The 25,386-nt window shown below is 52.2% G+C and overlaps 11 protein-coding genes across 11 annotated transcripts; 6 read left to right on the top strand and 5 right to left on the bottom strand.

Moving 5' to 3' along the window:
• Positions 1–1,833: 1,833 nt before the first annotated feature.
• Positions 1,834–3,418, bottom strand: DACRYDRAFT_111391 (uncharacterized protein; the record flags this gene model as incomplete). The annotated part of the gene is made up of 2 exons (XM_040769225.1): positions 1,834–3,126; positions 3,176–3,418. 2 exons carry the CDS (start codon positions 3,416–3,418, stop codon positions 1,834–1,836), a joined length of 1,536 nt encoding a protein of 511 aa, XP_040624771.1.
• Positions 3,419–5,107: 1,689 nt separating this feature from the next.
• On the bottom strand, positions 5,108–5,564 carry DACRYDRAFT_111390 (uncharacterized protein; the record flags this gene model as incomplete). Its single annotated transcript, XM_040769224.1, has 3 exons — positions 5,108–5,239; positions 5,316–5,444; positions 5,514–5,564. The coding sequence occupies 3 exons, from the start codon at positions 5,562–5,564 to the stop codon at positions 5,108–5,110; spliced, it is 312 nt and encodes a 103-aa protein (XP_040624770.1).
• Positions 5,565–6,665: 1,101 nt separating this feature from the next.
• DACRYDRAFT_84222 (phospho protein phosphatase PPZ) lies at positions 6,666–9,335 on the top strand. The gene is made up of 4 exons (XM_040776666.1): positions 6,666–7,806; positions 7,863–8,288; positions 8,341–8,461; positions 8,533–9,335. Exons 1-4 carry the CDS (start codon positions 6,825–6,827, stop codon positions 8,540–8,542), a joined length of 1,539 nt encoding a protein of 512 aa, XP_040624769.1. The 5' UTR covers positions 6,666–6,824; the 3' UTR covers positions 8,543–9,335.
• A 1,001-nt stretch (positions 9,336–10,336) lies between these two features.
• On the bottom strand, positions 10,337–11,230 carry DACRYDRAFT_24816 (uncharacterized protein). The gene is made up of 5 exons (XM_040773867.1): positions 11,190–11,230; positions 11,089–11,137; positions 10,936–11,031; positions 10,751–10,879; positions 10,337–10,694 (listed from the first exon to the last, which is right to left on the bottom strand). The coding sequence occupies exons 1-5, from the start codon at positions 11,199–11,201 to the stop codon at positions 10,519–10,521; spliced, it is 462 nt and encodes a 153-aa protein (XP_040624768.1). The 5' UTR covers positions 11,202–11,230; the 3' UTR covers positions 10,337–10,518.
• A 481-nt stretch (positions 11,231–11,711) lies between these two features.
• Positions 11,712–14,972, top strand: DACRYDRAFT_119082 (uncharacterized protein; the record flags this gene model as incomplete). Its single annotated transcript, XM_040770720.1, has 18 exons — positions 11,712–11,756; positions 11,810–11,997; positions 12,055–12,210; positions 12,265–12,396; positions 12,455–12,551; positions 12,609–12,648; positions 12,702–13,020; positions 13,066–13,204; positions 13,254–13,471; positions 13,528–13,631; positions 13,680–13,769; positions 13,819–13,935; positions 13,987–14,078; positions 14,127–14,320; positions 14,366–14,481; positions 14,534–14,647; positions 14,708–14,821; positions 14,899–14,972. 18 exons carry the CDS (start codon positions 11,712–11,714, stop codon positions 14,970–14,972), a joined length of 2,349 nt encoding a protein of 782 aa, XP_040624767.1.
• A 635-nt stretch (positions 14,973–15,607) lies between these two features.
• On the bottom strand, positions 15,608–17,774 carry DACRYDRAFT_111386 (DNA/RNA polymerase; the record flags this gene model as incomplete). The annotated part of the gene is made up of 5 exons (XM_040769223.1): positions 15,608–16,133; positions 16,184–17,414; positions 17,470–17,524; positions 17,575–17,663; positions 17,723–17,774. 5 exons carry the CDS (start codon positions 17,772–17,774, stop codon positions 15,608–15,610), a joined length of 1,953 nt encoding a protein of 650 aa, XP_040624766.1.
• A 681-nt stretch (positions 17,775–18,455) lies between these two features.
• On the top strand, positions 18,456–19,184 carry DACRYDRAFT_24815 (uncharacterized protein). The gene is made up of 2 exons (XM_040773866.1): positions 18,456–18,618; positions 18,662–19,184. Exons 1-2 carry the CDS (start codon positions 18,580–18,582, stop codon positions 19,073–19,075), a joined length of 453 nt encoding a protein of 150 aa, XP_040624765.1. The 5' UTR covers positions 18,456–18,579; the 3' UTR covers positions 19,076–19,184.
• A 40-nt stretch (positions 19,185–19,224) lies between these two features.
• DACRYDRAFT_24814 (uncharacterized protein) lies at positions 19,225–19,724 on the top strand (the record flags this gene model as incomplete). The annotated part of the gene is made up of 1 exon (XM_040773865.1): positions 19,225–19,724. A coding segment is annotated over one exon (204 nt), but the record flags the coding sequence as incomplete, so codon positions are not given.
• A 249-nt stretch (positions 19,725–19,973) lies between these two features.
• Positions 19,974–20,565, top strand: DACRYDRAFT_111384 (uncharacterized protein; the record flags this gene model as incomplete). Its single annotated transcript, XM_040769222.1, has 2 exons — positions 19,974–20,420; positions 20,470–20,565. 2 exons carry the CDS (start codon positions 19,974–19,976, stop codon positions 20,563–20,565), a joined length of 543 nt encoding a protein of 180 aa, XP_040624763.1.
• Positions 20,566–21,285: 720 nt separating this feature from the next.
• Positions 21,286–21,803, bottom strand: DACRYDRAFT_58608 (uncharacterized protein; the record flags this gene model as incomplete). The annotated part of the gene is made up of 3 exons (XM_040775507.1): positions 21,286–21,399; positions 21,453–21,560; positions 21,612–21,803. Coding segments are annotated over 3 exons (414 nt in total), but the record flags the coding sequence as incomplete, so codon positions are not given.
• Positions 21,804–21,867: 64 nt separating this feature from the next.
• DACRYDRAFT_71540 (uncharacterized protein) lies at positions 21,868–23,062 on the top strand (the record flags this gene model as incomplete). Its single annotated transcript, XM_040775948.1, has 6 exons — positions 21,868–22,032; positions 22,087–22,238; positions 22,287–22,476; positions 22,529–22,831; positions 22,882–22,982; positions 23,036–23,062. Coding segments are annotated over exons 1-6 (831 nt in total), but the record flags the coding sequence as incomplete, so codon positions are not given.
• Between the last annotated feature and the right edge of the window lie 2,324 nt (positions 23,063–25,386).

Below are 25,386 nucleotides of genomic sequence, written 5' to 3'. Positions count from 1 at the left end.
CGGATAGTTCAGGTCGACCTGTTTTCACAAACGCTGAATGCATATCGCAGAATAGCAACGGGTATGATGTCAAATCCATCTTTGCTTTCAAGCAGAATCAGGCATTCCAGCAGAGTACCGTCTTGTTCACAGAAGGAGAATGACCCGTTCGGCGACTACTCCGATTCAGAAGCCAGCGGTGAACCACTAGAGTGATTATCAGATATGATCCCGGGAACGACGGAGTCCTGAGACCAGACTGTCGGTTCGGAGAATAAACGAAAAGAGCGAACATCAGTTCCAGTTGAAAGTGATCCGCAAAGGCTATCAGGGCGGACACGTGGGGGTTAGGTGCACTCGACCTAGGGGTCCCGTTTGCGTCGGCTTTACTCCGTCTTCCCCATCCCAACGCCGCCTCGTCCTCACCACCTCACAGGCCGACTCCTAGTCCGCAAGCGCGACTAAATACGGTTCTCAATCCGTGTGTCTCCCCCGCGCACATACAGCGAATACAGCGAAGGTAGCAAGAGCGTATGGAGCTCGTGTACTGTTGATATACAAAAGACCTTGCCAGGTTGGGCGCAGGGCCGTGTTTGTGCTGTGCGAGGAATGTGTGCAGGGAGCGGTCTGTTCTTACCCTCTTGAAGGGATTGTTTTCCACCTGATACTGGACAGATGAAGAGAAAATGATGACATCCTTCCCCGTCATCGCCCTCAATTTTGCCGTGTAGAGCACTGGCAGTCCATCCAAAGAGCGCCAATCAGCCCCCCCCCCTGGGGAGACATCGGACGGTCACCTCTCTCCATAACACGTCAGTCTACGCCCAGGCGATGCGTGACTGGCCAATGAATGAAGACATACTCCTGTACGCTGAAGATGCTGCCTTTAGAGAGCATAAGATAGACACAGTATGCCGTCAACACATACTGTAGTATCAGCTCACCAATCTCCCAAGCTCCCCCTCGGGCCTTCGTTGTTACTTTAGAAGACGCAGCGCGCATACGAGCACATCGATCTGCAAGTCGATACGGCCATCGAGGGTGTTCAGCTCCATGAGATCGCTGTCGCCCACTTCCTGTCGAGAATGGGACTGCGCTATTTCTACCCGCTTGCACCGCCCCATCTGTTCTGCCACGTTGGCCATCATGTCTGGCTCTCTGAGGTGCTCCAGCCTTTGCAAAACTGTCGCTCCTTGAGGGGTTTCGAGCTGGCGCAAACGTTTGACCAAACACGCACGGTGTGGTGGGGTTCTTCAGATTCTGGCTGGGACTGTGCGCCTTCGTCTTGAGGTGCGACGTGGACGCTGAAGGGGCGGTGGGAATACTGGGGAGAGGAGCGGCAGGAGATCCCAGAGCTTGGGGAGAACGTGCGACCCCGACCCCGCCGGAGGGCTCGAGGTGTCTAGACATACAACGCGTACAGTCTCACCTCACCTTTCTTAGGCTGCCCCCTCCATTGGCGCATGCACATACTCCGCCCGGTAGCCCTCCCGCTCGATTACGTCCCACGTGCCAAATCAACCTCGAACACGCGCATACATGTCCACCCAGCATGAGCGATTGGGAAGCCGGTTGAGAACACGTCAGCCCTACTCCATCGGATTCCTCATTCCATGCGGTGGTACTCAAGCGACCCCGACCCTCCACCAACCCTGCATACAACCCTCTGCCGCTATTAGGCGAGTAATTCTCTTTCATGCGTCGCGCAAGAGGCGAAGCTGTGCAGACAAGACGCGACCCTAGTGCGCATAGGAAAGCAGGGCTCATGTGCACTGGAGATTCTATTGCTTTGCAATATTCACAGATAGACACAATACAATACGGTAACATTTCTGTTCACCAGATCCCTTCCGATCACAATCTCATTGTCATCCCCTCAAGATGCACACACCCACCCAGAGAGAGATATGTCTCCCTCCACAACCTGGCCATGAACTCCCCTACCTCCTGATGGTTATGCACATGACTCTTGTTCAAGCGTATGGCGACGCTCCCATCAACGCGCTCGATGCCTTCCGTGCTTGGAATCTCCGACGTCTGGACAAATGGCAGTGAGAGGGTATGCAGCCGCGGGCAATGACGTGCTGCCGCTGTTAGAGGGAAGAGGGTGATACCATTCTCCCTCAAGCTCTCAGATCCACTATAGCTCCCCTCATCATCATCCCCCACTGCCCTGTCACCATCCGTGTCGCATCTCAAGACGAAGACGCGCAATTCCGGCCAAAGCCTGAAGAATCCCACGAGCTCGACATCTCGCATCATATGTGTTTCATCAAACATTAATGCCAGCTCAAAATGTTTCAACATGCGACAGCTCTGTAGAGGCTGGAACGCTTCAGATAGCCGTAAAGGAGGGTCGACATCGCAGAAAAGGTGAGCCGATGTGAGCAGCCGGAAATAGCGCAGGCCATTGCTCGATAGGAAGAGGGCGACAGCAATCTCATGGAGCTGAACACCCTCGATGGGTGTATCAACTTGCAGATCGATGTGCTCGTATGCGCGCCGTGTCTCTTGCAACATGCGTACGGCGTGCTTTGCCGAACAGGCGAGCCCGAGCTTGCGCAGAGCAATGAAATCGTCCCTAAGCCGGGAGAGGATGACGTGCAAATGCTCGTGGTGTCGTTGTTTATCAACCAGGTTCAGATACACCGTATGCAGCCTCATGTTCCCTGCTAGGGCAGCGAACACGCCCGGAACAGTGAGGAACGAAAGTGCACGACAATCGTACACCCTCCGTGCAATGTCGGTGAACGCTTCCACAAGGTCCCCATCATTCTCCAGGCGCGTGTAGAGCGCGTCTGCCAAATCGAGTTTCTCGAGTTTTGGGAAAGCACATGCGCGCAAGAGCGAGCGCTTCACGTCCTCCGTCGCCGAGAGCTCGCGCATGCCATTGAGGTCCCAGTGGTTGAGTCGGAGAGAGAGTATAGACGGGCTGAAGTAGAACGGTGCTGTTCGGAGCGTTTCGGTTGATGCGCCTAGATCGAGGTCGACCAAGCCTGGGAAGAGCCATAGCCCTGGCCGGCTATCGGTCAGCACTCTGGCGATGGCGGCCTCCTCTTCGGGATGCCACAGATGGAGTGACCGGATAAGTCCAGCATAGTAGTCGAATCGCTCGAATGCCCCCGGGGGGATTCTCGCACCCGGACGCTTGTTCAGTAAGGCTTTAGCGAGACTCACACCGTGCGAAAAAACTTACCAGTCCTTGGCCTAGGTGCTTCCCTACATCCTCTGGGAACAGCCGGCTCATCCTGACCAACGGCGACCCATCAAATACAGGAGATTCCCAAAGGATTTTCATGCACACGTCTGTGAAGCTCTTTGAGGCACAGGCCATTTTGACGAGGTCTGGGTCGTCGAGATAAACGCATATCGAGTCGAGCACTTCGGGGATCTTGAATGCAGGTCCGACGCGCTCTTCAGGCTGCTGGAATATGCTCATGGATGTCACCCAGACGCACAAGTTGTTTTCCTGGCCTCCAGACGAGAGTTGAGCTCAGTGGCCAAGGATGCTGTTCGGAGATTAATTATTGCAGCCGGGGGGAAGTTCAGAACGTCAACGCACAAAGACTTGTTGTCGTAATCCTGCTGGCAGAGAACAGACCCGAAGAAGAAGACTCTCGCGGGATAGACATATCATGACGTATCTCGTCTACGTAGTACAACGTCAGAAACAAGACCGGTGGGTCTTACCGTCATTGTCGCGCTGGGTCTCAATGAGATCGTTTGGAACCCCCAATACGGAGACAGAATTTCCACAGTGGCCCTTCTTTGGAGAAAATTCGTCCGGTACCCCTCCCTTACTATCTGTCCTCTTTTCTATAGAGTGTTGGGGCCGACTCCGGACTAATCCTGGTTCTGTTAAGGGGTCCTGCGGATGATATAACTTTTCGACCAAGGAAAAGCGATATTCTTACTTGAGTGAAAAGCTAATTATTATTCACTCTGAGGACAGGACCGTTTCAGTTTGCTCTTTCATTTGCTCTTCCATTTGGGTGTGTATTTGACTTCTCAAAAATAAATAATACTATTGACTGGTCAGGCATCAACACGCAGGACCCCTCACTTCGGAGCCGACTCTCCAAAAGGAAGGCACTCTTTGTCGCGGACGCAAATCGTCCGATTTGACCGGCTGTACCCTAGAAGTGCATGGGGGTCAAGCAGGGCATCACCTGTTTTCGTGTCTGAAAGTATCCCGTCATGTTCTTCGGGCTATTCCTATTGGAAGTAGAGTCTACCCCTTGCTTGCTGCAATTTGTCCTCAGGTGCGTCCTTGTACTCTGTGTACAACCCTATAGCATAGGGGAGACCCACCAACTACTGTTACATACCAGTCCACACAATACAACGAGGTGACTGATGGTATCGCAATGGTTTCGGCAATCCCCATGCAAAAATATTAGGGGAAGTAAAGCCCAAGATGGGCAACGATGATCCTGATAACGTTGCTTCTATACTTAACCGAAACTTTCCCACTAATTCGAACACCTTCACCGTTCATACATGCGCGCCTGGCACAAGCAGTCCTCGAAGGCATATTGGTCTGGATGAACATGACAAGCTGCTTGATCTTTCTGGTGTGTGCGTGAGATCTGCTTGGGTGAGTATCGCGAGCACAATCTCTGGGATCTTGTTCATGTCGGACACTGGCCGCCACCTCACATGGTGAACAAATCCCTGAAAGTATCACGTGGAGAGGTGATCCGTTCTTTGATGTGGAGCGAGCTGTTGATTGGATGTCTTATGATCAAAGTTGCAAGGCGGGCAGATAAGGAATGCAAAGAATTCGTGGGAAGTTCGCTTGTAGCTTCGTACTACGGGGCCTATAGACGAAATATGGGTCTGGGTTCCGGCATTTCGGCATTCATTTTCTTCGGGTATGCTGTAATCTGTCTTGAAACTTCGGGGGTCAGGGCTGGGAAGACAGATCGATATGGTGAGGGAAATACAAGCGCCCATCTCGTAGTGTACATTCTTGACTTCGTACCCCTGAACCCAGCGCAGCGTGCTCACTCATGAATACTTGGAGTAAAACTTCCAATATTTGTCCTATCGCCCATCCCCGTATCCCACTCATTAGATGGACCATCTCATGACCAGTCACAGCAACGAACTTACGACAATGTATTTCTCACATTCCTCCCAGTACTTTGTGTGCGCTGGACCGGCGATATGTCTGTACGTCCTGTGTCGGCGTCTCGCAAACGATATAAGGCAGGACGTACGCATCAATAGCTGCTTTGCTCTTATAGCTCTCCACGACCTGCGTCCCCTTTCTCAGCTGACAGCCTTCTCGCGGTCGGGATGCAAAAGGAGCAAGCAGGTCAGGGAAGACATACAACTAACGAATCCGTCGGCTCATACACCAAGATCTCGTAGCGCAGGCAGTTCGGATCTCCGGCAGCTTCGTCTTGGATCGCTTTGACAAAAGGCAGCACGGTGGAGAGCGTACCAGGTTTGTATTTGATCTGAGTGTGAGGTGAGCGAAAGGGGTTAGAACGTTCCCTCAGGGGGATGATAGTAGAAATTATACACACGGTTGCGAGCATGTGGATGTCGCCTTTCAGATCGTCTCCGGTAGCAGACATAATGGTCGATTGATTGTAATGAAAACAGGGAGATAACCTGTGCGCCTGCGATGAACAGTTCTGGTCGTCTTGTTCTGGCGGATGCTGGATGTACAGGTATATTGGATGAGTGACGAGCACCATGCCTAAGTCTACAGTAGCTGGTGTTCAGGCAGAATCAGGCATAACATGCCAGCAAAGCACGATTACGCCCGAGGCGGGAGAACGATTCCCAGGGCTGTTCGTGATCCGGTGGGCGAGACAACTCCAGTCAAGAAGCCAGCAGACAGGGAGAGAGGATATCAGATATGATCGTGTACAGGGCGGGATTCTGAGATAAATTCGTCACTTTGAAGAATAAACGAAAGAGTGATGCCGGATTCAGTTCCAGCTGAAAGTCATTGAGGAGGACAGTCGTGAGTTTGCAGGCTTTGATCTATAGCTGAATGGGCATTCCTGAGCGGCTGTCAAGACTAGATCGGCCTGTAGAGGTAACGGATTGAACAATAAGGTTATGTGCCAAGACTGTCTTGGAGAGAACATCCACCCCGGGTTTGTGGAGCTTTATCAGCGATCGGACAAGTGCGGGACGGACCTTGAATATCCCAAAGAGTAGATAATGACATCTTTCAGTCGATATCAGCTTTCACAATGGATGACAATGACAGTAAATGGCCACGTGGTATGATGGCCCAGGCTCAGGGAGGAAGCTCAGTGCAGATTAATCACGTCGTATGCTTTTCGGAGGAAGAACGGTAATGACTGCAGGGTCGGCGCTGAGACGCGTCTTGCGGCCCCCGCGCTGCACTGCACTCATAGATAGTGAGCGGACTGCGTGATGAGTGTCAAACGTATGAGTGTGATAGACTAGACGAATATCGTGTTTATAGCGTGTTACACATATGGAATATACGTTGTTGAAATATGGATAGCACGCGTTCTGATGTGTGTGTGCACTCTGTGCGTGGGGAGTAAGAGAAAGCAAGGGGGGTGCGTGTGCAGGGGAGAACAACGGGGGTTTAGTGGCTGAGTTTTTGAGCAACACCGCTCAAGATGCGCTCCCGGACGCTGTTCCTGTCACCCGACACACCCAATCCTCCCCCTTCTCTCTCCCCTTTCGACCTCGACGTCCTCTCCTCTTTCACTCCTCTTCCTCGTCGTCTTCAGAAGCCTCGTCATCGTCTCCATCCTCGTCGACATCATCATCGAGCACCGCTAGGCTGCTCGGCCTATCGATAAGCATCTCATCCACCACGTCCTCAACAACAACACGACCAAACAATGGGTAACCAGCCCTCCAAGAAGATGAAGCGCTTCTCATCCAAGGAGCCGTCCTCCCACACCCATGCAGATGACGCGCTACCTCCCCCTATGCCCCTACCGTCAGCAGTCCACAAGGATAAAGACAGCAAGGCCGCTTCGAACGGGGTCGACCAGGCGTCGTCAACAACATCCAAAGATGCCAAGGAGGGAAAGGACAGTCAGAGCTTGGGATCCCTCCGTTCCCGCAGCCAGTCTGCATCTCGGTCGAACGGGACAACAAACGGACAAAGTGTGGGGACGACGCGTGCCCCACCACCCCCAGCGATAAACGTCATCCCTACCCTCACGACCACGACAGCTGAAGCTACATCCTCCCCACGGCCCAAGAATGGTCCACTCAAGCGCATGCCCTCCCCGGGACCTCCCACCGCCAGCCCACCAGGCGATTCCCCACCTGATGACGCTCAATCCCCGCCTGTCGATCCACCAACGAACCCGACGATTCTGGCCAACGCGAACCCGAACGCACCCTTCGGCGCCTCCCTCCCTCCCTCTGCATCCCCCATCTCTGCCTCCTTTTCCGCTTCTTCCGTCCCTGCATCCGCCAATGCGAGCACCATTGACATCGATGGCCTGATCTCCCGGCTCATTTCCACGGCATACACAGGCAAAGTGTCCAAGTCTCTTCCCCTCAAGACAAGCGAGATCACGAGCATCTGCCTCGCAGCGCGCGATATATTCCTCTCTCAGCCGACGCTCATCGAACTCAGCCCCCCTGTCAAAATTGTCGGTGATGTTCATGGACAGTACGCGGATCTGATCAGATTGTTTGAGATGTGCGGATTCCCCCCCGCGGCGAACTACCTGTTCCTCGGCGACTACGTCGACAGAGGAAAGCAGAGTCTAGAAACGATTCTCCTCCTTCTCTGCTACAAGATCAAGTACCCAGAAAACTTTTTCATGTTACGGGGAAACCACGAGTGCGCAAACGTGACACGGGGTATGTCCTCATCAACTGCTGATCCGCCTCCGTGATACTGATCGATCATTTTCTAGTGTACGGCTTCTACGACGAATGCAAGCGTCGTGCCTCGCTCAAGGTCTGGAAGACCTTTATCGACGTGTTTAACGCACTCCCAATCGCGTCCATCGTAGCTTCAAAGATCTTCTGCGTCCACGGTGGCCTCTCACCCTCGCTCAACAACATGGACGACATCCGTCGCATCGCGCGGCCAACCGACGTGCCTGACTACGGTCTTTTGAACGACCTCCTCTGGTCTGATCCGTCCGATACCGCCCAAGACTGGGAGGATAATGAGCGTGGCGTGAGCTTCTGCTTTGGAAAGCGGGTCATACAGGACTTTTTGGAGAGGTACGATATGGACCTCGTCTGTCGTGCGCATATGGTCGTCGAGGACGGATATGAGTTCTGGAATGATCGCACGCTGGTTACGGTGTTCAGCGCACCGAACTATTGTGGAGGTGCGCTGTTTGTTGATCAATACCGATATGGTTGTCCTGATGCACATTCTAGAATTCGACAACTACGGCGCATGTATGAGTGTATCGGAAGATCTCCTTTGCGCATTTGAGCTGCTGAAGCCGCTCGATGGCCCAGCCCTCAGGAAGGAGATGACAAAGGCCAAGCGGAAGAGGTGTGTCCTACTTTCCATAACCCAGTTTTCAACTTCTCCATCTGACCACCGCTTTTCTACTCTCGATCTAGTACTGACTGAAGTTCGACAGTGCGATGCCCCTGCAGAGTCCTCCCGCAACTGCATAGCACAAGCTTGCCTGTCGAGCACGTGGTCGACATCGTCGTCCAAATCGCCGTCCCACGACCTGGAGCCCCAGGCTTGTGGGACGGCCTGTACTATTATCTAATCTATCGGAAGGAGCGTGTCTACCCTCCACTGTGTCGCTTCTCTCTGGCCTTTCGCCCTCTCTTCCCTCAACCCCCGAACACCTTCGCCCGCGCCCCAATCCAATCCAATCCAATCCAATCCAATCCAATCCAACCCATGCCCCCTCACCATCCCACAAATACATTAACAAGCTCATTGCGCCCGTCCTCCCCGTATGAGGCTTGGTCAACCGCACCATAACTCCCGCTCCCCGACTTCTTTTGTCAGGCTCCAATACCCGATCATCAATCACCGCCCTGAGCCACCGTTGCCCGAGATCCGATGCCGAATTAACCTTCCGCAAATCCGCCCCTCTGCCGGAAAAGGGCCATCGCGCCCAGGGTCGATATGCTGAATTGAATATTGGTGCTGAAGGGTGTTCCCAGCTCGTCTCCCCGAATTGGTCCTTTCTCCTGGCCTGTCGCTCCCCTGTCCTCGTCGTTTTCGCGTTTTGGTCTTCTTTACACTTGTGGTGAACGGGTCCGGGTGTGTGTCAACCGAAAGATCAAGAGCGAGGAGGCCGTTTTTCCCTCGCGCCCTTTTTGCATAACTGCTCTTCCTCTGCCGACCGTTCCTGGTGCATGTCAATACTTTGCGCTTACTTACACTCTGTTTCACTCCTGTTCGTTTCCGTCTGTTCTTGTCCCCGTTCGCCTCGAAATTTGCGAATACCGTCGATCACGTGTATTATGCCTTGCCGTCAGTAATCTCAAACGTTGTGATTAACGCTTTGCCGATAGTGTGTCTTGTGTGAATAAATGCTCGATGCCAGCGATGTACACAACAACGGCCTGACGCCGCGGTGCACAGTAAGAAGTCCGGGGTTGCCCGATCGATTATCGACTAATACGGATATCCTATTTTTATTTTTTGTTTTGTTTTATTTTATTTCTAAAAAATTTAAACATCGCACAAGAAGAATGCATCACACATCGGTACATACGTGACAAGAAGTCGCCGCTGGATCAAAACCCACTGAGATCAGAATTATCGCGAGAAGCGCTTTGTTGTGAGATAACCCAATTTAGTTGGCCCACTGATCACTTGCAGGGAGTCTTGTCAAGCATCTCCCCGGCACCCGGATGCGCGACTCCCCGTTCAGGTTACACTCAACACCATACCATAAAGAGAGTTCATCCGGGCTATGCACCCGGGCCTGATATAGTAGCTTTCACCGCTATTGATTCTAGGTTGGATCTGTCGAACCTTCTATTAGTCTGTCATGCAACAAGCGTTCAAGTGGCACACCTTTCGGGTGCGGGGGAACTGATCAACATGGTCTATCGCGAGTGCCAACTACTAACACCTCTGCGTGCTGTGGATGGGCCGTTGAGGATGGAATATCTGAAGTGGCAGCTACTGAGTTTTGCTGGTTAATATGTAGGAGTTGCTCTCCTCGCGTATCTTTGGACATTCACAGGCGAAGCTGTATCATCATCTCATGTATTACCTTACGCTCAAACCAAGAGACATTCTGTTAGCAGCACACATTCACAGACCATGCCCTCATGCAAATAGTCAACAATCCGTGCACAGATACTCTCGATCGCTTGACAGGGGCATTTCCGAGGTTTGATGGAACTGAACCAAGGCAGTACTTTGCGCAGGAACCGTGCTTTACTCATACATCCAGAGGTCTGAATAAGACAAGCGGGCAGGCATACTGAGGAGGTCATCATAGGCTCATAAAAGTTGCATAACCTGCTACATGCAGCGCATCCCACTAGCCTATCAGTGGAAGACACAGACCCATATGAAAGTATATGCAGTTGCCTGGTCCGAACACGGGTCCAAACCCCATCCTCTCCTCAGAACTTCTCAAAGGACTTGGTCGCTTCCTTGCTCTTCGCTACACGCAGAACGTTGAAACGGACGGTCTTGGATAACGGCCGGCATTGGCCGACAGTGACCATATCGCCCAGCTCAACACGGAAGGCGGGGGAAACGTGTGCAGCAAGATTCTTGTGTCGCTTTTCGTAACGGTCTGCACCGACATCAGTTGGCTTTCTGTTTGGGAACATGGTGTACAAGGCGACGCACTGTATTTTGGGACATAGTGAAGATAATCTCTCCGGATGATGATCGTACGCGTCATCTTGGTGGAGACAACACGGCCAGTCAGGATACGGCCACGGATGGAGATGTCGCTAGTGAAGGGGCACTTCTTGTCTATGTCGTACGGTCATGAGCAGCGTGCCCTGACCACTGAACACCGTAAGACTCACCGATGTAGGTACCGTTAATTGCCTCAGCAGGCGTCTTGAATCCCAGACCAACATCCTTGTACCACCGCTTAGTCTTGGTGGAGACCTTTCCGCCCACTGTCATAACCCTCGATTAGCATCCTACACTCATCGTCTTCGGACCATACTGCATACCCCGCTTGGCGTTCTGGAAGAGGTGCTGTTGCTGGTAGGCCTTCTCGATCTGCGATATACGATCAGTCAAAATCCGGGCAGCACATGCTCGACAGACTCGCCTGTTCAGCCATGGTGGAAGTCGGAGATGCGCGAGTAGAACGGCGGTGGGTGTCGTACAGCGGACGTTGTGCACGAGTCGAGGACCGAAAGTTCTCGGAAGCAATTACGGTACTGTACAGTTCTTACCATTGTGTGGCTTAGCGCTCTCGGACCCTCTGGGAATAAGCGCTCATCCTCTCTTGACGCCCATGCACCTCAGTACCCTTGGCTTATAATCATGATACATTCTTCTTTATTTGTCCTTGGACCTCCTCAAATCCTTTTCGCTTCACCGGATGCTTCACTCGTGCCGTATCCATTCCTTACTTATTCTTTCTCGATGTCACATTTCACGGTGAACTTGGGGAGGTCATCTGTTCTCTTGCGGTGGTTTCCTCTTGCTTGCCGTCCTTGTTCAATAGGTCCGACGAATATGCTCATTATGCTACGTTTGTCCCGGTGTCCTAGCTCAACAGGCGGATTTCGGAGTTGTCAACCACCCCCGATCGGTGATCGGAAGACACTGGAATGAGGGTCTTCGAATGACATTGGATAATCACGCTCTTCACACGAGACGCGCTTTCGAAGTACGCGCACGGGCCTCTCACCTTCCATTCCTGGCCACTCTTCACACACCTAGGTCATTGCGGCGCGTTCCTCCAGTCCGTATAAGACATCTACCCTCGAACGCGATGTCTCTTTCGTCCCCGTACCTCGTCTCATCCATCCCTCCTCCTCCTGGACAACCTTTGCTGGCCGACGTACTCTAACCATGTTCTTCACTCCAGAATTGTTGCAGCGGCGTGATTCTGGCTTCGGTCTCATTTGGTACATCCCCTGTCCCATCTAAGAAACGCGTCCATGCCCCTCTGACGCGTCTCTCAGGCTGGCCGCTACCCTCGGTTCGAAATCTGCCCTTCGCAAGCTACCGCGTAAAGGCATTCTTTCTGCGGATATCCCCCAACTATGCGAGATGATCAGTTCGCCTCCAGAGCCCCTTGCTCTGAGGCTGAGCGCGAACCTCATGGTTGGTGTCATTCGGTTCGTTCGCTCTCTCGCGTCACTGGTATGCGCATGACACATACATGTTTCCAGCGTTTATCACGCGCGACACGATATCTGGGCTGCGGATGTCACCCATACGTTTACTAACTTGAAGAAAGCCGTCAACGCCATGTATGCGGAGAGCGGCGCGCTGGCCCTCGAGATGCCTCAGGGGACCATTAGGTCAGGGCGCATACACCTACCTCATTGACACATGTTGATTAACGTCTGGCATATGTAGGGCAGATATGATCACTCTTCCTGATGCCGGAGATAGGACAGCGATTGACTTCAATATCGACTTCGATTTCAACTTTGACTTTGCCGCCATGAACAAGGTGGAGCTGATAGCTTTGCTTTAGAGGGAATGGTCGCTGGTTCTAACAGCTGCTCAGGAATGGGAAGAACACGGCACACTCACTCCCGCTCCTCGAAGTACGTCATTCCCATAAAGATGTGACGATTACTGATATCCTGGTCACCCGCAGAGAATCCCCGCAATATCACTCTCGATGAATCGCACATCCTTGATGCTCCAGACGTTTCTATGATGCACGACTATGATTTCGACTTCAACTTCGATTTCGGACCCACAAGGGGGCACGACTCATCCTCCGCTGTACCCCGTTCCTCCCGGATAGGCGGGGCGGGCAGCCACGTGCCGTCTTCTGGAAATGAGCCATTCATATCTGATATCGACCTCGGACTTGCAGATGGCGGCATTGATCAAGACGGAAGGATCAATCTAGGTCTTGGGCTTGAAGATGAAGGCTGGGCTGCCCAGGGATGGGGTGGAGAGGAAGCTGGGTGAGAAAACTTTCCTTTAAGGAAGCATATGCTGAATACATGCAGCCCTGGTGCTCAGCTCGATCTCGGTCTCGATATTGATATGAACTGGGTAGAACCCGTCCCCGCTTCGCCTTCAGAAAATCTATCGTCAGTTATCAGAAAAGACATGACGGCTGGTCCTCACCGCAAACCCCGCAAGCTCGTAAGTTCACCAAGTGCTAGACTTCTCCCATGTGACCAAATCTTCATAGGGTCTTAATGGCAGCAACGAACAGCTCGGGCGTGAGCGTACGCCGTCTTTGACGCACTCCCAGGAAAGTCCTCCTAGCGTGGATGAGCTTGATGCTCTGCCTCCTGGGATCAAACGTCCTGGGGAGCAGCTCGAAGTAGCAAAGAAAAAGAAGAAGCGAGTTCGGTTGTTGTTGGATGCGAGGACGGAGCTGACTGATGCCGAGCTCGTAGCTAATCGGTATGCCCTTTCTCGAAGCAGAAGGAGATCATATCGTTTACAACATACTGGAATAGTGAGGGTTACCACGACAATATGCTCACAGCCAGGGCTGAAGCTCAAGATAAAGCGCCAAAGCCTTGGGTGATGGACCTTCTTTTCAAGGATATTCCAGATGCATGTTAGCAATTTTGCATGCATGAGTTGAGGCCAGACTAATCTTGCATAGATGAAGCGCCCGAGTTGCGAGAGTGCTTCGCTAACGTCATCAAGTCCAACCTTGAAGCGAGAAAGAGGCGCTGGGAAGAAGAAGCAGAAGGCAAGGTTTTTTGTACCAATGTCTTTTGCATCTATCTCATCGTCTCTAGATGAACGCACTGTTCGCCGTCGTGTCGATGTTGCTCAAGAAGTCGAGCATGGGCGTGGGGATGGTATGATCGTCTATCCAGATGACGATCTTCAGGCGCAGGGTTGGGAACAGCCACGTATCGTCTCATTCACCTTGATGAAAATGCCGAGGCTGAAGCATTTAATAGAATATGAGTATGAAGATATGAACTCGAACGACCCTGGTCTGAACCAAACAAGGACACCAAAGAGCATCCTTCGTCCTTCTCTAACAAACTCGGTACAAGCCACTTCCTAATATTTACCCTCCGACTGACTGGTTGTCTAGGTCGAGCAAGGCCGTGGTGCCTCTATCCTCCACGAAATCAGTCAAAAGAGCAATTCTCTCCCGTGGGACAATCTGGACGTCGACGGTGGTCCCAGTTCGTCGTGGGCACCATTCAGTGTGACCGGCGCGCGATCCAGCGACGGGATGGTGGGACTATTTTCTCCGAGACCTGAAGGCAGCATATCCGGTTCAAGGTAAGATTCCGGAGGTTTGTTAGGCTTCCAACTAATTCCCGGCAGGGGGAGGCGTGGGAGCCGTGAAGGCTCTCTGATTCCATCTGAACTCGGCTCAACTCCCAGGCAATCTTTTGGTGCTGCGGCTGCAGGACCCCTTGAAGAGTTCGGGGGTTTCGTCGGTGCGTCGTTTGGACACCGTCTTCTTCGTCTTCTGCTTATGATAAAGATCAGAGGCACCTCTTCTGAATCAAACACAGTCGCAGAGTCAGTCCCTATCACAAGATCCGGCAACGTTGGAAAGAAACTCGTATAACTTCCTAGAGCTCGTGCATTTCTTGATCATGTGTAAGCGTTGGACTGATTTGGCATGGCTCTAAAGGTGGATCAAAACTGCACGGAATGCAGCGCAGCATGGGCTTCCTCCCGGCGCTGGCCCAACTGGGATCACGCTCGATGGAGTCTTGCCCGAAGGAGCCAAGACAAAACACGTGGCTGCGAGTGCTTTCTACAATTGCCTTGGTATGTCATGGATGCACTCATTTCGCGGTGGATTATCGTTGGATCTGGGAGCCATGGCTGACTGGACTCCTCGCTAGTGTTGGCAACTAAGAGTTTGATCACTGTCGAGCAGGACGAGGCCTACGGCGATATCAGCGTCTATGTTCTCTGATCAGCCTGCTACCCTCCGCCATAACGACTCGTCCTATTCTTCTCGGCAGTGTTGTCACTACCATGCTTTTTTTTTCTCGGAGTTGGCTCCACTTGTGATGCCTCTGCGTCGCTCTTCATGGTAAAATTCGGTGGTAACCATACTCCTGTATCAGTGTGCCGTGGAGTCCTGAGACTATACGATGAAAAAACCGGTGTGGACCGGTGTGTGAGTGAGTGGATATGTATTATCGAGAAATATAACTAGTAATTTATGTTTTAATGGATTCACGTACATCTATCGTGGAAGACCCATCCTAGAGCCAGGGAATGGAAATATAAGGTAGCACTATACAAGGATGATGGCGCCTACTCAAATTACGTATTCAGCTCACGGGTGAAGAATGTCTCCCAAACGACCGAAAATTAAATGAGCAAATACTTACGTCGAGAATCGAAAAAACGGGACGACGTTGGATGCAAGATGGCCACACATGGATTATTCCTCGTGATCTTGCAGACGTGCGATCGTTCGACTTGAACATCGCAGGAAGTCGACTGGATAGAATGTTAGAGGAAGATTATCAGCGTATTTATACCATCCGTTTCCCCCGATACAAGGGGGTCGACTGATCCAGTTCCATATAGCATTTCTGGTCAAGATCCCGAATGGTAGGTCATATGTGCCGCCATGGACCAATCGAATATCACGGCACCACAGAGGGTACATGGCGTCATTGCCTTCTTGTCGTCATCATCCGAGGTCCAGCATCCATCGTCTGACATTGATTCCAGGACTGAGGATAATTTTTTGCCATCGGCGACGGTGTTGGACTCTGGAGTAGCTGAAGCCTGATTGACATCGTCTGCAAGCTCGAGAGTATGCTCTGTGACATCGCGCTTGATGATCTTACTGGGAGGTTCCTCGAATTCAATGATGCCATACTCCCGAACCACCTCGTCTCGAATGTCTGCAGGGAGCTCTTTGATCATATTGATGTCAATATCAGGCGGTAACGTCCGACGACGACGCTTGGACCCATTGCTAGATGCAGGCTCCTTGGCTTCGTGTGAATGCCGGATCCTCTTGTTCTCTTGCTTGTCCCAGGGCGACGCTGCAAAGAACGCATTGATTGCTTTGGTCGGGGTTGTGGTTTGCAAATTTGTAACCGCGATATTGATACTGACCGCATATGAGACGCGCTCAATAATGGGGCTGGGACACCCACTCACATGCTAAATTCATACTTCTCAACCGGTTCGCCGCCCTTGTCTAGGATCTGTTTCGCAAGTCCCGCTAGTGGTTGACGAATCAGTCCTTGTGCTCGTTCTGTTCGTGGAATATCCAAGTCAAAAACGGGAACAGGCAAGGGAGCCGATCGACTCTCGCGGTTAGCGTTGTAAGCAATCTGGCGAGAGTGACCACCTCGTATGGTGAGTCTGATCTGTGACGGATAGCGTTGCCATTTCCTTCGTCTGTCCGGCTTAACTGCTTCCCTCCCAAGAGTTTCGAGTTCACCTCCGTCAACGAGCTCAATTTCCAGTCGTCTCAGTAGACTATTTGCCAACGTTTCGATCTCGGTCAGAACGCCGGACCAGTCCAGGGTTCCACGTTGCTGGTCAAACGAATCTTCAACCGATATCGTCAGGGGGAACTCGGGAGACATTTTGACTGGTTCGTTGTCTCTGCCTTCTAGTAGGTCCCATATCTTCTGACCATTCTGTGCACCGAGGAGAGAACCGAAGAGTGCTGCTGTCATCTTGCTTCTCAGAAGTCCGACGGTTAGAGCCAACTCGTCTCTATCATCTTCCTTGGTACTGGGGCTCGTGATGGGATATTTTGTAGTGCTTATATAATCCCTCAACGTATGCAAGGCCTTCGAACCGAATCCCATGAGTTTGTGAGGGTTAAGCGGATCTAGAAGTGTTTGAACGACTGTCGAATACTCTTCACTAGCGGTCGGGGAAACAACGAGCGTCGTTTGTTGATGTGGCTTGTGCATATTACCGACGAGCTTAGCTATCGTCTTATCGTAGGCGATCCCAGCCGAAGAGCCAAGGCCGATCTGTGTGAGTACCAGATGTCGGATGTGGTTCGCGAGGTGTGAAGCTGCAAGGATGGATTCTGGTAACGTCGCGTTGTCAGAAACAGTGGGGTCATATTGCGGAATCGTGTGACCAGGACATTCCGAAGATGGATTGTACCAGAAGCCCTTGTAATCTGTTAGTGCCCCAGACTCTGCACGAGCCAGAGCAAACCATCTGCCACGAGGATCTGGTGAGATGTCACGGGTTTCTTGGAGGTGCTCCTTCACGAGGTTGGTGACATCGCAGAAGAGCTCATCCATCCCTAACTTCTCGACCGGACAGTCCCCAAGGACAGACCGTACAAGGAGGAAGACACGTCGAGAGTAGTATCGATATAGTGTGAGGTCCTCCCCGTTGACGAGAATGAGAGACGGGCCTCAATCGCAATCGATGAGCCACATGAACAATTTATTGGGCAAGAAGGTACGCACATCGTTTCTTCGCTTCCCACAAACTGCAAAGTTTGTCAACGCCGAGGGCACGTGCCTGACTATTTATGAGATGGATAGAGAAAGAGTATGATCAAATAGGCGCACCTCGTAGCTAGCTGTTGCGAGTAATCCCTTCTGCTGTACTCCTACAGGCTTACCAACTAACGATGGATTACGGAGGCGTTCGCAAGCAACTGTGCAAGTCACCAGTCAGGACTTCTTACGATAGGACGCGCTGTACAGTGTCACATACCATACATGTTGTCTAGATCAAACGCCAGCACTATGCGTGCCTCTGGCTCCATCGCAAGCTCCGAAGCTATATTCTGCGACTTTATCTTGTCAACTCAGTCGATCTCCACTGGAAAGGTAATTGCCTTCGCAGCCTAGCATCTAGCTTCTTGGTGAGGATCCATATGCATATGACGGGGACTCGAAGGTAGCAAGATATGCATGTAACATGGCACGGACCCTATAGTGAGTCATATTCCGTGAGATGCAATGCCTAACCAAGTTGGATAATAGGCTCGAGCTTGCCGAGTTCCTCTATAGGTGTGCACTCTTCCCAGGTTGGGCTACGATAAAATGGGTTGACGTTCTTGTGGGTGGAGATGAGCTGAAGAGATACAGTACTTTTACGACCACGTCACCTTACGCAACATGTCTTTGGCGAAGACGTGGTGGAGTCGGAGTTCGCTCATGCCGGCAGCCGAGCACTCACCTTCGGGCATATCTGTCTCCCCTGCCCCGATAGCCTCTAGCAACGGCACGTGAAGAAGAGGCAACAGAAGATCGACGTGTAGCACCTCATGGGTCGATAGATGCAATGAAGCGTTCGCAGGAGCGGCAGAGATCCGTGTGGGCTCCGTTTCTGCACAGTCGGTTCTGGGCTCGCGGGATCGGTATACTTCGGTTCCAGCGTTGGGGCCACGTGGAATGGTGTAGGAATAGGCAGCATGAGGCAAGCCCAGGATGACGGGTTGGTCCTCAAGCTCGTGAACACGCGCACGCTCCTCTGGCGACAGGTGACCAGCGAGGGCCCCAGCAGAGATGGCACAATCTGGGCTTTACCATCACTGGTATCCAGCTACTGTCATTCAAGGACCGAGTATGGATCATGTGGCTCTCCACAATACCACCAACTTGGAGGTATGTACACGCAAATTAATGTGAATCTCGCTGACAGGGCCAGCATAAACACGGCTTCCGTCCCATCCTCCCGCACAAGAAACAGTACCTCTTCCACGTCAGCTCAGAGGACGAGCATAACGAATGGATAGCACTTATCAATTTCGCCGGGCGCTTCAAGATTGCCGGCGTACGCATGCGATCTGCCGGAATGACGATGCACCAGTTGAGGCTCGCCGCGCTCGTAGCAGCGAAGTCTCATGTGCGCGAAGTGAGATCGGCAAGTGGTGCCAGTTCGCCCGCCCACCTCAGCAGAGTCATGTCAGTGGACGATACCCCTCCGACAGCATCACCAGGAGAGCTTACACCCGTCGACTCCGGCGGGACGGACAGTGCTACTGCCGTGTCCAACTCACCTTCCTTACCCTCGCTCCCAGATCCGGCAGACCAACTTTCAGGGAGGATAAAGCAGAGCTAGCGTCTATTCGGCACGCAGTAGGCGAGCTTGGTCTTGGGGTGCCTTCTCTCATCAGGGCAAGACGCAGTCGGGAACGCGAGCGAAGAGTCTCTACATCTGGCACGCTGATCATCCATCGGACCTAACCCGCTCTGATAGTCTTGGGCCACATGAACAGCAGCCTCAACTCCTCTGGGGCGTTCAGCCTCCGCAAATTCTGGCTCAGTTAGTGATCTGAATCGAGTGCAAGATCAGCTCGTTCGAGCAGGAGATTGACAAGACTGAAGCGCATCTCGAGGCCGACCTGCGTGCTGCTCGGAATTTCGGCATGCTCACGCCTTTACTCTAGTCCACGAGGGAGAAGATTAGGACGCCGATCAGCCGGATGCGACCGAGATCTACCCTTAGCAGCTCGGGGAGGACTAGTACTGGGAGGCGACTCGTTGCGCAAAGCGAGTTTCGCTTGTCCAGATCCCTTTGTCTAGGCTCCAACGCAGGCCGTCAGGTCATTCGCACCAGAGTTACGATCCGGAAAGCTCTTGCCGCCGCTTGACGCGTGCTGGTATTCCCTGTGCGGTTTGAATGATGGTGGTCCCGTTTGTATCTGATTTGTTTGTTTTGAATTTTTCAATTGTGACGGAATTGCCACTGTGTAGATCGCATGAAAGCCACCTGTGACCCTGATAAATTCGTTGGGTTCTCGGATGAATACCGTCGTCACCCGTCACTGTTTCGGTGCTCCTTTTGGGATGGTCTCTCGAAAGATACTTGTGCGGATTTTGCCAGCTGTTTCAAGAGAAACAAGGTTACTTCCACACTATGGGTATATAATATCATCTTGGGTCGATGAATCGCTCCCGACCAACAACCATCATCATACATACTTCCTTCCCTCGAAGAACATTCAGCTTAGGTCTTGATGTATGCCGGCTTCTTAATCCCCCGTGAAGAGATCACCCCTTGGTTGGAAAGACACGATCTCCGGAGGTGGTTGAAGGAAAACAGTTGGGGTGACGACTTGAATTTCGGCCTTCCAACCGGTGCCGAGGTTGCGCTCCAAATGTACCTGAAGAAACACCTCGGCCTCAAGGCTCGCAACGAGTGCTTGAGGCGAGATTTCAAATGGGACTATGCCGGTGTCTGGCTCATCAGAAAAACCCGCAACCCGAAGGAGTTGTGCGACATGTTTGTTGCCCACCGATGGTATCCTACCCCACCACCGGTCGAGCCAGAGTACGAGCGTTCCGATCAAGACTTTGCAAACAAGTTGCGCTCAGTCGGTCTCACCAACTTCGTCTTCGCCTCCGCAACACCCCTCCGGGGCGGGATGACAAAGATGACCATAATTTGCCACCCCACCAGCGATGTGAGTGCACTTACATCACAACTGTGCTGCCAGTGCTGAACACAATCAGGAGGATGGAAACGCCTCTCCAGGAAGCGATGATTCTACTGGTACCATTACCCCTTTACCATCACCTGATGACGTGCTACCCAGCACTGATCGGTAGATTCTACATCCTTCCTGAGACGAGCATTTACTTCTTTGTGAGGATCTGTACGTGAGGGGAGCTCAGTGGAAGTACAACATAGGTATGAAAGAGGTATAGTCGCCCCTACAGCGCCAGCGATGGCGGGGCAGATTGAATGTAGTAAGAGTGTGCGATCGTGTTGGACAATATACAAATGCAACACGTGTCATCAAAACGTAGGGAGCGGCACGTGTCACGAGCTTAACCCGCTCACAACGGGGTCCTCGAGACTAGTCAAATCCAAACCTGGAGAGGGTGAAGTAAAGTCTCTCGCATGTACATTGGGATGTGGTTGGCGAAGGACGGATAGGGCGTTGAATCTGGAAATATTCATGAGTGGGCGTGAGAGGTACGATGAAAAGAGTCAGTACGCTTTCGCCAGTTCAGTGCTCAGCCGCAGACCGTCGATGTACTCAACCTCAGTCAACAACAGCGCCTCGTCGACATATCCATATCGTGCCCTCTGAACTAAGGCATCGTACAACCGGACTTGTTCGTGAAACTTCTCTCCGTGTAATATTTCGGTAAGGGGGGCTAGATGCTGGGTCACCGTGACATGGCTTCGTAGAGGGGGTAATGATGGAAGGAGATTGCGGGCGGCAGCATCAACAGTAGCAACAGTATCCAGAAGTGCTCGAGGAAGAAAGACATGCTCCAAGTCTGTACCTGCGATAAGTCAGCGCCGTGCTTGTGACAGTATTAGCGTATATTACCTGGCGTACCCCAACCAGGTGCAACTTTGTTCCTCGGGCGAGCAATGTATGCGATCAGGCTTGCTCGAGTGTACTCGGCCTGGACCGATTTGTATACTTCCTGATCAGGTAATCAGCACCAATGAAGAGCAGCGAATCGTCAAGCGTACGGACCTTCGGGGCATCTTCCTCCTTAACGGGTATGTACGCTTTGGGTATTTGACTCAATGCGACTCGTATGCTCCATAAGCGATTGACAACGATTAGTGTGCTCATCACAAGCTACACTTCGATCAATACACATCGAGCCCAATTTGCGACATCAGCACTCACCAACGCGATATACGATCCCACAACGATCACGACATCCCATCGCCTCTGACCACCTGTGAACCAAGCCTGAGCTACTAGGCCCGCAGCACTTCCAACAACCGCAATCGCCGTGAGGATAACGAAGAGGAAGAAGGAGACATGATAGATCCAAGCCATTCCATTGGAGCGCAGGAGAGCTGACTGACGGCGTTGATCAGATCAAGGACGTTAGGGTCATCGTACTGCTCATCGAACGCCACTGCTCCACATTGAAGTTGGACTATTCAACAACGACAAACTCGATTTCATGGTGATATTCGCTGGTATTTGCTGATTGTCCAATAATACACTGTTAAAATCGAGCGTGTCTCCCCACAACGCCATGTCTGGAAACCTATCTCATTCTATGAGGGAGAACTACGAAACCCATGGCGTAGAGAAGGTATCACACCTCCAAGCTCTCCTTCAGAACTATGGCCAATCTCTGCTCTCGCAGTACTATCACCTCGTTGCATCCTCATACCGTAATCCCCACTTTGAGGGCGCACAAAAATGCTTGCATGCTTGGCTCGATAAGTGGTGGCTCCGAGAGTCTCGGGAGATGCCTCAGGACAAGCCTGCCTCGTTTTGGGATTTGGCTGCGGGGAGGTACGCATCTCGGTCCTGCGATTGAGACGTGTTACTGATTCCAGGAAGCGGTGAAGTGACTGAGGCTATCCTCAATTGGTACTCTCTCAGACGACCGAAAGAGCATCCGTCTCACCTGTCCGAAGAATCCCATCCTCCATCTAGTCTTACGCATCGGTCTGTCCAACGGCCCGTTCGTCGTCTCGCTCTCATGTTGAATTCTTCAATTCCTGATCCATTGATAATCGCGAGTGATCCCGTAAGCTACCTGGATCGTTTACGCGAATGTGCATGACTCAAGTTCGATGAAGTACACTGCTCCTGCATACACCGCGAGAACCTCTCGGTATTGCGCACCTTTCAGTTTCGCGGACGTGGCTGAGGGAAGCATGCCTTCATTCACTGCGCATGATCTCAACAGTGCAATGTCTAAGGAGCCTCGATCTCACCACGGAGAAGTGTCAGGGGTATCTGCGTCTCCACAAACTGTGGACATGGTTGTGTCATCGTTTGCTTTGCATCTGTGTACCCCATCAGAACTGTTCTCACTACTCTACGAGCTCAGCTTGAAATCCAAATGGTTGGTGGTAATCGCACCACACAAGAAACCCGAGGCAAGTTGGAGTACAGTTCTTCAAAGATGCCAGTCTGAGTCTGCTAAAAGATCAAACCTGGGTGGGGGTGGGTTCGATGGAATATTTCGAAATGGCAAGAAGTAAAATCGGATCACGAATCAGATGTAGAAGTTGAGATTGTGTTGGACAGGTGCGTTTTCTTTTCCTAACTGTTAGACAGATGGGCTGATGGGTCTCACACAGGGTCAGGCTCCGGGTGTGGAGAAGTCTCAATACGTGGTGATGGCGTTAATTGCATCCCATATGGAGAGACAAAGAGCTACATAGGTTTTGCCTTCGACATGAAGTCGAACAGAAACCAGGCACGTCTCGTGTGCGTTGAGGGCGTAATGACATAGATGGTCTTTCGGAAAGTATCGCAAGTTGAGGATTTGAGACGGAGGAGGAAATCACATGAAAACTGACAAATGAATCGTGGAAGTCGACATGAAAACAGTTGGAGTGAGAGATGGGCAGAGAAGAGTGCTAGAAGGGAAATTGAGGAGAAATGAACAGAGTACAACGGATAGGAATGTGCTCCAGTGGGTTGTGTGTGACTGTGTGGTGGACTGGACGTTTCTTGTTCGCTGTGTTTGAACCTGGGATCTTCGGTCGCGATCGACTAGAATTGGGGTGGCAATCTGCCAGAAAGCATATGGGGTGGCAACTGTTGACCGCCAGGTCCGGGGCTGGGGCCATTAATCGGTTGCCCATGCTGCTGAATTGATGGTGTGGTGAGCGGCGCGCCTTGAGGATTGCCGTATCCTCCTCGAATACCGCCCTGGAACTGGCTCAACAAAAGCTGTTGCTGGGTCTGTCTCTGCTGTTGCTGAGCCTGCAATTGTTGTTGCTGTTGATACGTGACACCCCCGGCATTAATGCCTGAACCTGAAGACGGGAAACCGGACATGCTGGTCGATGTTCCCGAGCGAGAGTGTCCAAGGACGCTGGCGTTAGGGAAGCTATTGAACTGTGCTGCACTTTGTTGCATAGGAAGGTTCGGCGGATATTGGGATTGTGGGGATACCAACCCTTGCTGTGGTCGCATAGGGAGACTAGATTGAGAAGGTAGAGTCTGTTCGGAGAACATTCCCCCGGGTGTCACAGGCTTCGGAGGTGCCGGAACAGAGCCGTTGAAAGGCTGCGAAGCCATTCCTGGCGGCCGCTGTGGGAGACTGGCAGGAGGTGTTGGCAGGTGTTCGTACTGGGAATGTCGCGTCAAAGAGCGATCTCGCTGACCGTCCCCAGATCGGACCACAGTCCTGTCGTATGGGTTCGAGTCCATCTGGGCATTCGAGCCGAATAGTCCCTGAGGCTGCTGGAATTGGGAAAGAAGACTCTGCTCTTGTTGCGACTGTTGCTGCTGCTGCTGTTGTTGTTGCTGGCTGAGAAGGTGCTGCTGTTGCTGGATTTGCACTTGCTGCTGCGATTGCTGTTGCATCAAACGCTGCTGATACTCGTAATACTGTCTCGCCTGCTCGCGTCGCTGTTGGTCGCGCTCGAAGTCGGCAGATCCCTGATATTGAGCTCTCATTCTCATTTCCAGCTGTATCTCCTGAAGGTGACGTTCCCGTTGTGCTGCAAGCTGCAAGCGCTCCATTTGCTCCCTCTCAGCCTGCTGAAGTGCTAGCTCGCGCTCACGCGCCGCTTCTATCTGTCGAAGCTGCTGAGCGCGTTGCTGTTGTTTGTATTCGTAAAGCTGCTGGTACTGATGTTGAGGGTGGGTGGCAGGTTGGGGACCTCGGCTTAGTCCGCCCAACCGATCTGAAGGGTAGCCCTCATGCTGTCCAATGTACGGGCCGCCAAATGGTGTTTGAGTAGGAATATGCTGCTGAGCCACATTTCCTTGACCGGCACCGCTGGGGAACACATTCATAGGAGATGTGCGTGCCTGAGACGGCAGAGACGCGGTTGGCGCCTGCTAGCGATTCAGACGTCTATACCCTCATTTTAATAGATACGCTTACCCCACGTAAAGTGGAAAGAAGTTCATTCATCCTCTGCTGTTCGTTGTTCTGAGACACAGTGGACGGTGTCGGTCCCCCCAAAGCCATACCCTGCAGCATGCCGCCCAAGGATGCGGTCTCATCCATTCTAGACTGTAACGACATGTCCATGGATCCAGACGCAGGGGCTCGATTGTCCCATAGCTTTGCGAACCTGCTCCCCCTCGGAGCCCCATCGTTGGACATATTCGATGACGACATAATGGGACCTGTTGTGGGAGGAAGGGTAGGTGTGGGAGAGGGCAACAAGGTCATAGGAGGGGGTGCTGTGGCCGTGCTGCTTATCGGACGATTCAGTTCTGCGGCCTTCTTTGCAGCATCAGTCAGACCACCATTTTGGCCCACACCAAAGAATTCAGAAACCGACATTTGCCTTCCTTCGCTTGATGGAGTTGGGGAAATTGTGTCCTGTGACGGTTGCGGAGTGATGAGAGCATTCTGCCCATAGTTTGGTGCGCTAACGATCTCGGCGAGTTTATCGGCCACGCTTTGGGCTGTGGAAGTCGGGGTCGAGGGGGCAGCCTGACCAATCCCCTTGAACGCGTGTGC

The sequence above is a fragment of the Dacryopinax primogenitus genome (assembly GCF_000292625.1).
Source record: "Dacryopinax primogenitus strain DJM-731 SS1 chromosome Unknown DACRYscaffold_21, whole genome shotgun sequence".
Classification (NCBI taxonomy): domain Eukaryota; kingdom Fungi; phylum Basidiomycota; class Dacrymycetes; order Dacrymycetales; family Dacrymycetaceae; genus Dacryopinax; species Dacryopinax primogenitus.
The sequence above is the reverse complement of the archived record's forward strand: the minus strand, read 5'-3'. Positions and strand labels throughout refer to the sequence as shown.

What these genes read in the sequence shown, in the direction of transcription:
- DACRYDRAFT_84222 (XM_040776666.1), top strand. Translation starts at nt 6,825, where the DNA reads ATGGGTAACCAGCCCTCCAAGAAGATGAAGCGCTTCTCATCCAAGGAG. An exon ending in GTGCGCAAACGTGACACGGG is followed by an intron (nt 7,807 to 7,862) that starts GTATGTCCTCAT and finishes ATCATTTTCTAG; the next exon opens with TGTACGGCTTCTACGACGAA. An exon ending in CGCACCGAACTATTGTGGAG is followed by an intron (nt 8,289 to 8,340) that starts GTGCGCTGTTTG and finishes TGCACATTCTAG; the next exon opens with AATTCGACAACTACGGCGCA.
- DACRYDRAFT_24816 (XM_040773867.1), bottom strand. An exon ending in CTTCCAGAACGCCAAGCGGG is followed by an intron (nt 11,032 to 11,088) that starts GTATGCAGTATG and finishes GGGTTATGACAG; the next exon opens with TGGGCGGAAAGGTCTCCACC. An exon ending in TCACTATGTCCCAAAATACA is followed by an intron (nt 10,695 to 10,750) that starts GTGCGTCGCCTT and finishes ATGTCGGTGCAG; the next exon opens with ACCGTTACGAAAAGCGACAC.
- DACRYDRAFT_24815 (XM_040773866.1), top strand. Translation starts at nt 18,580, where the DNA reads ATGGATCATGTGGCTCTCCACAATACCACCAACTTGGAG. An exon ending in ACAATACCACCAACTTGGAG is followed by an intron (nt 18,619 to 18,661) that starts GTATGTACACGC and finishes TGACAGGGCCAG; the next exon opens with CATAAACACGGCTTCCGTCC.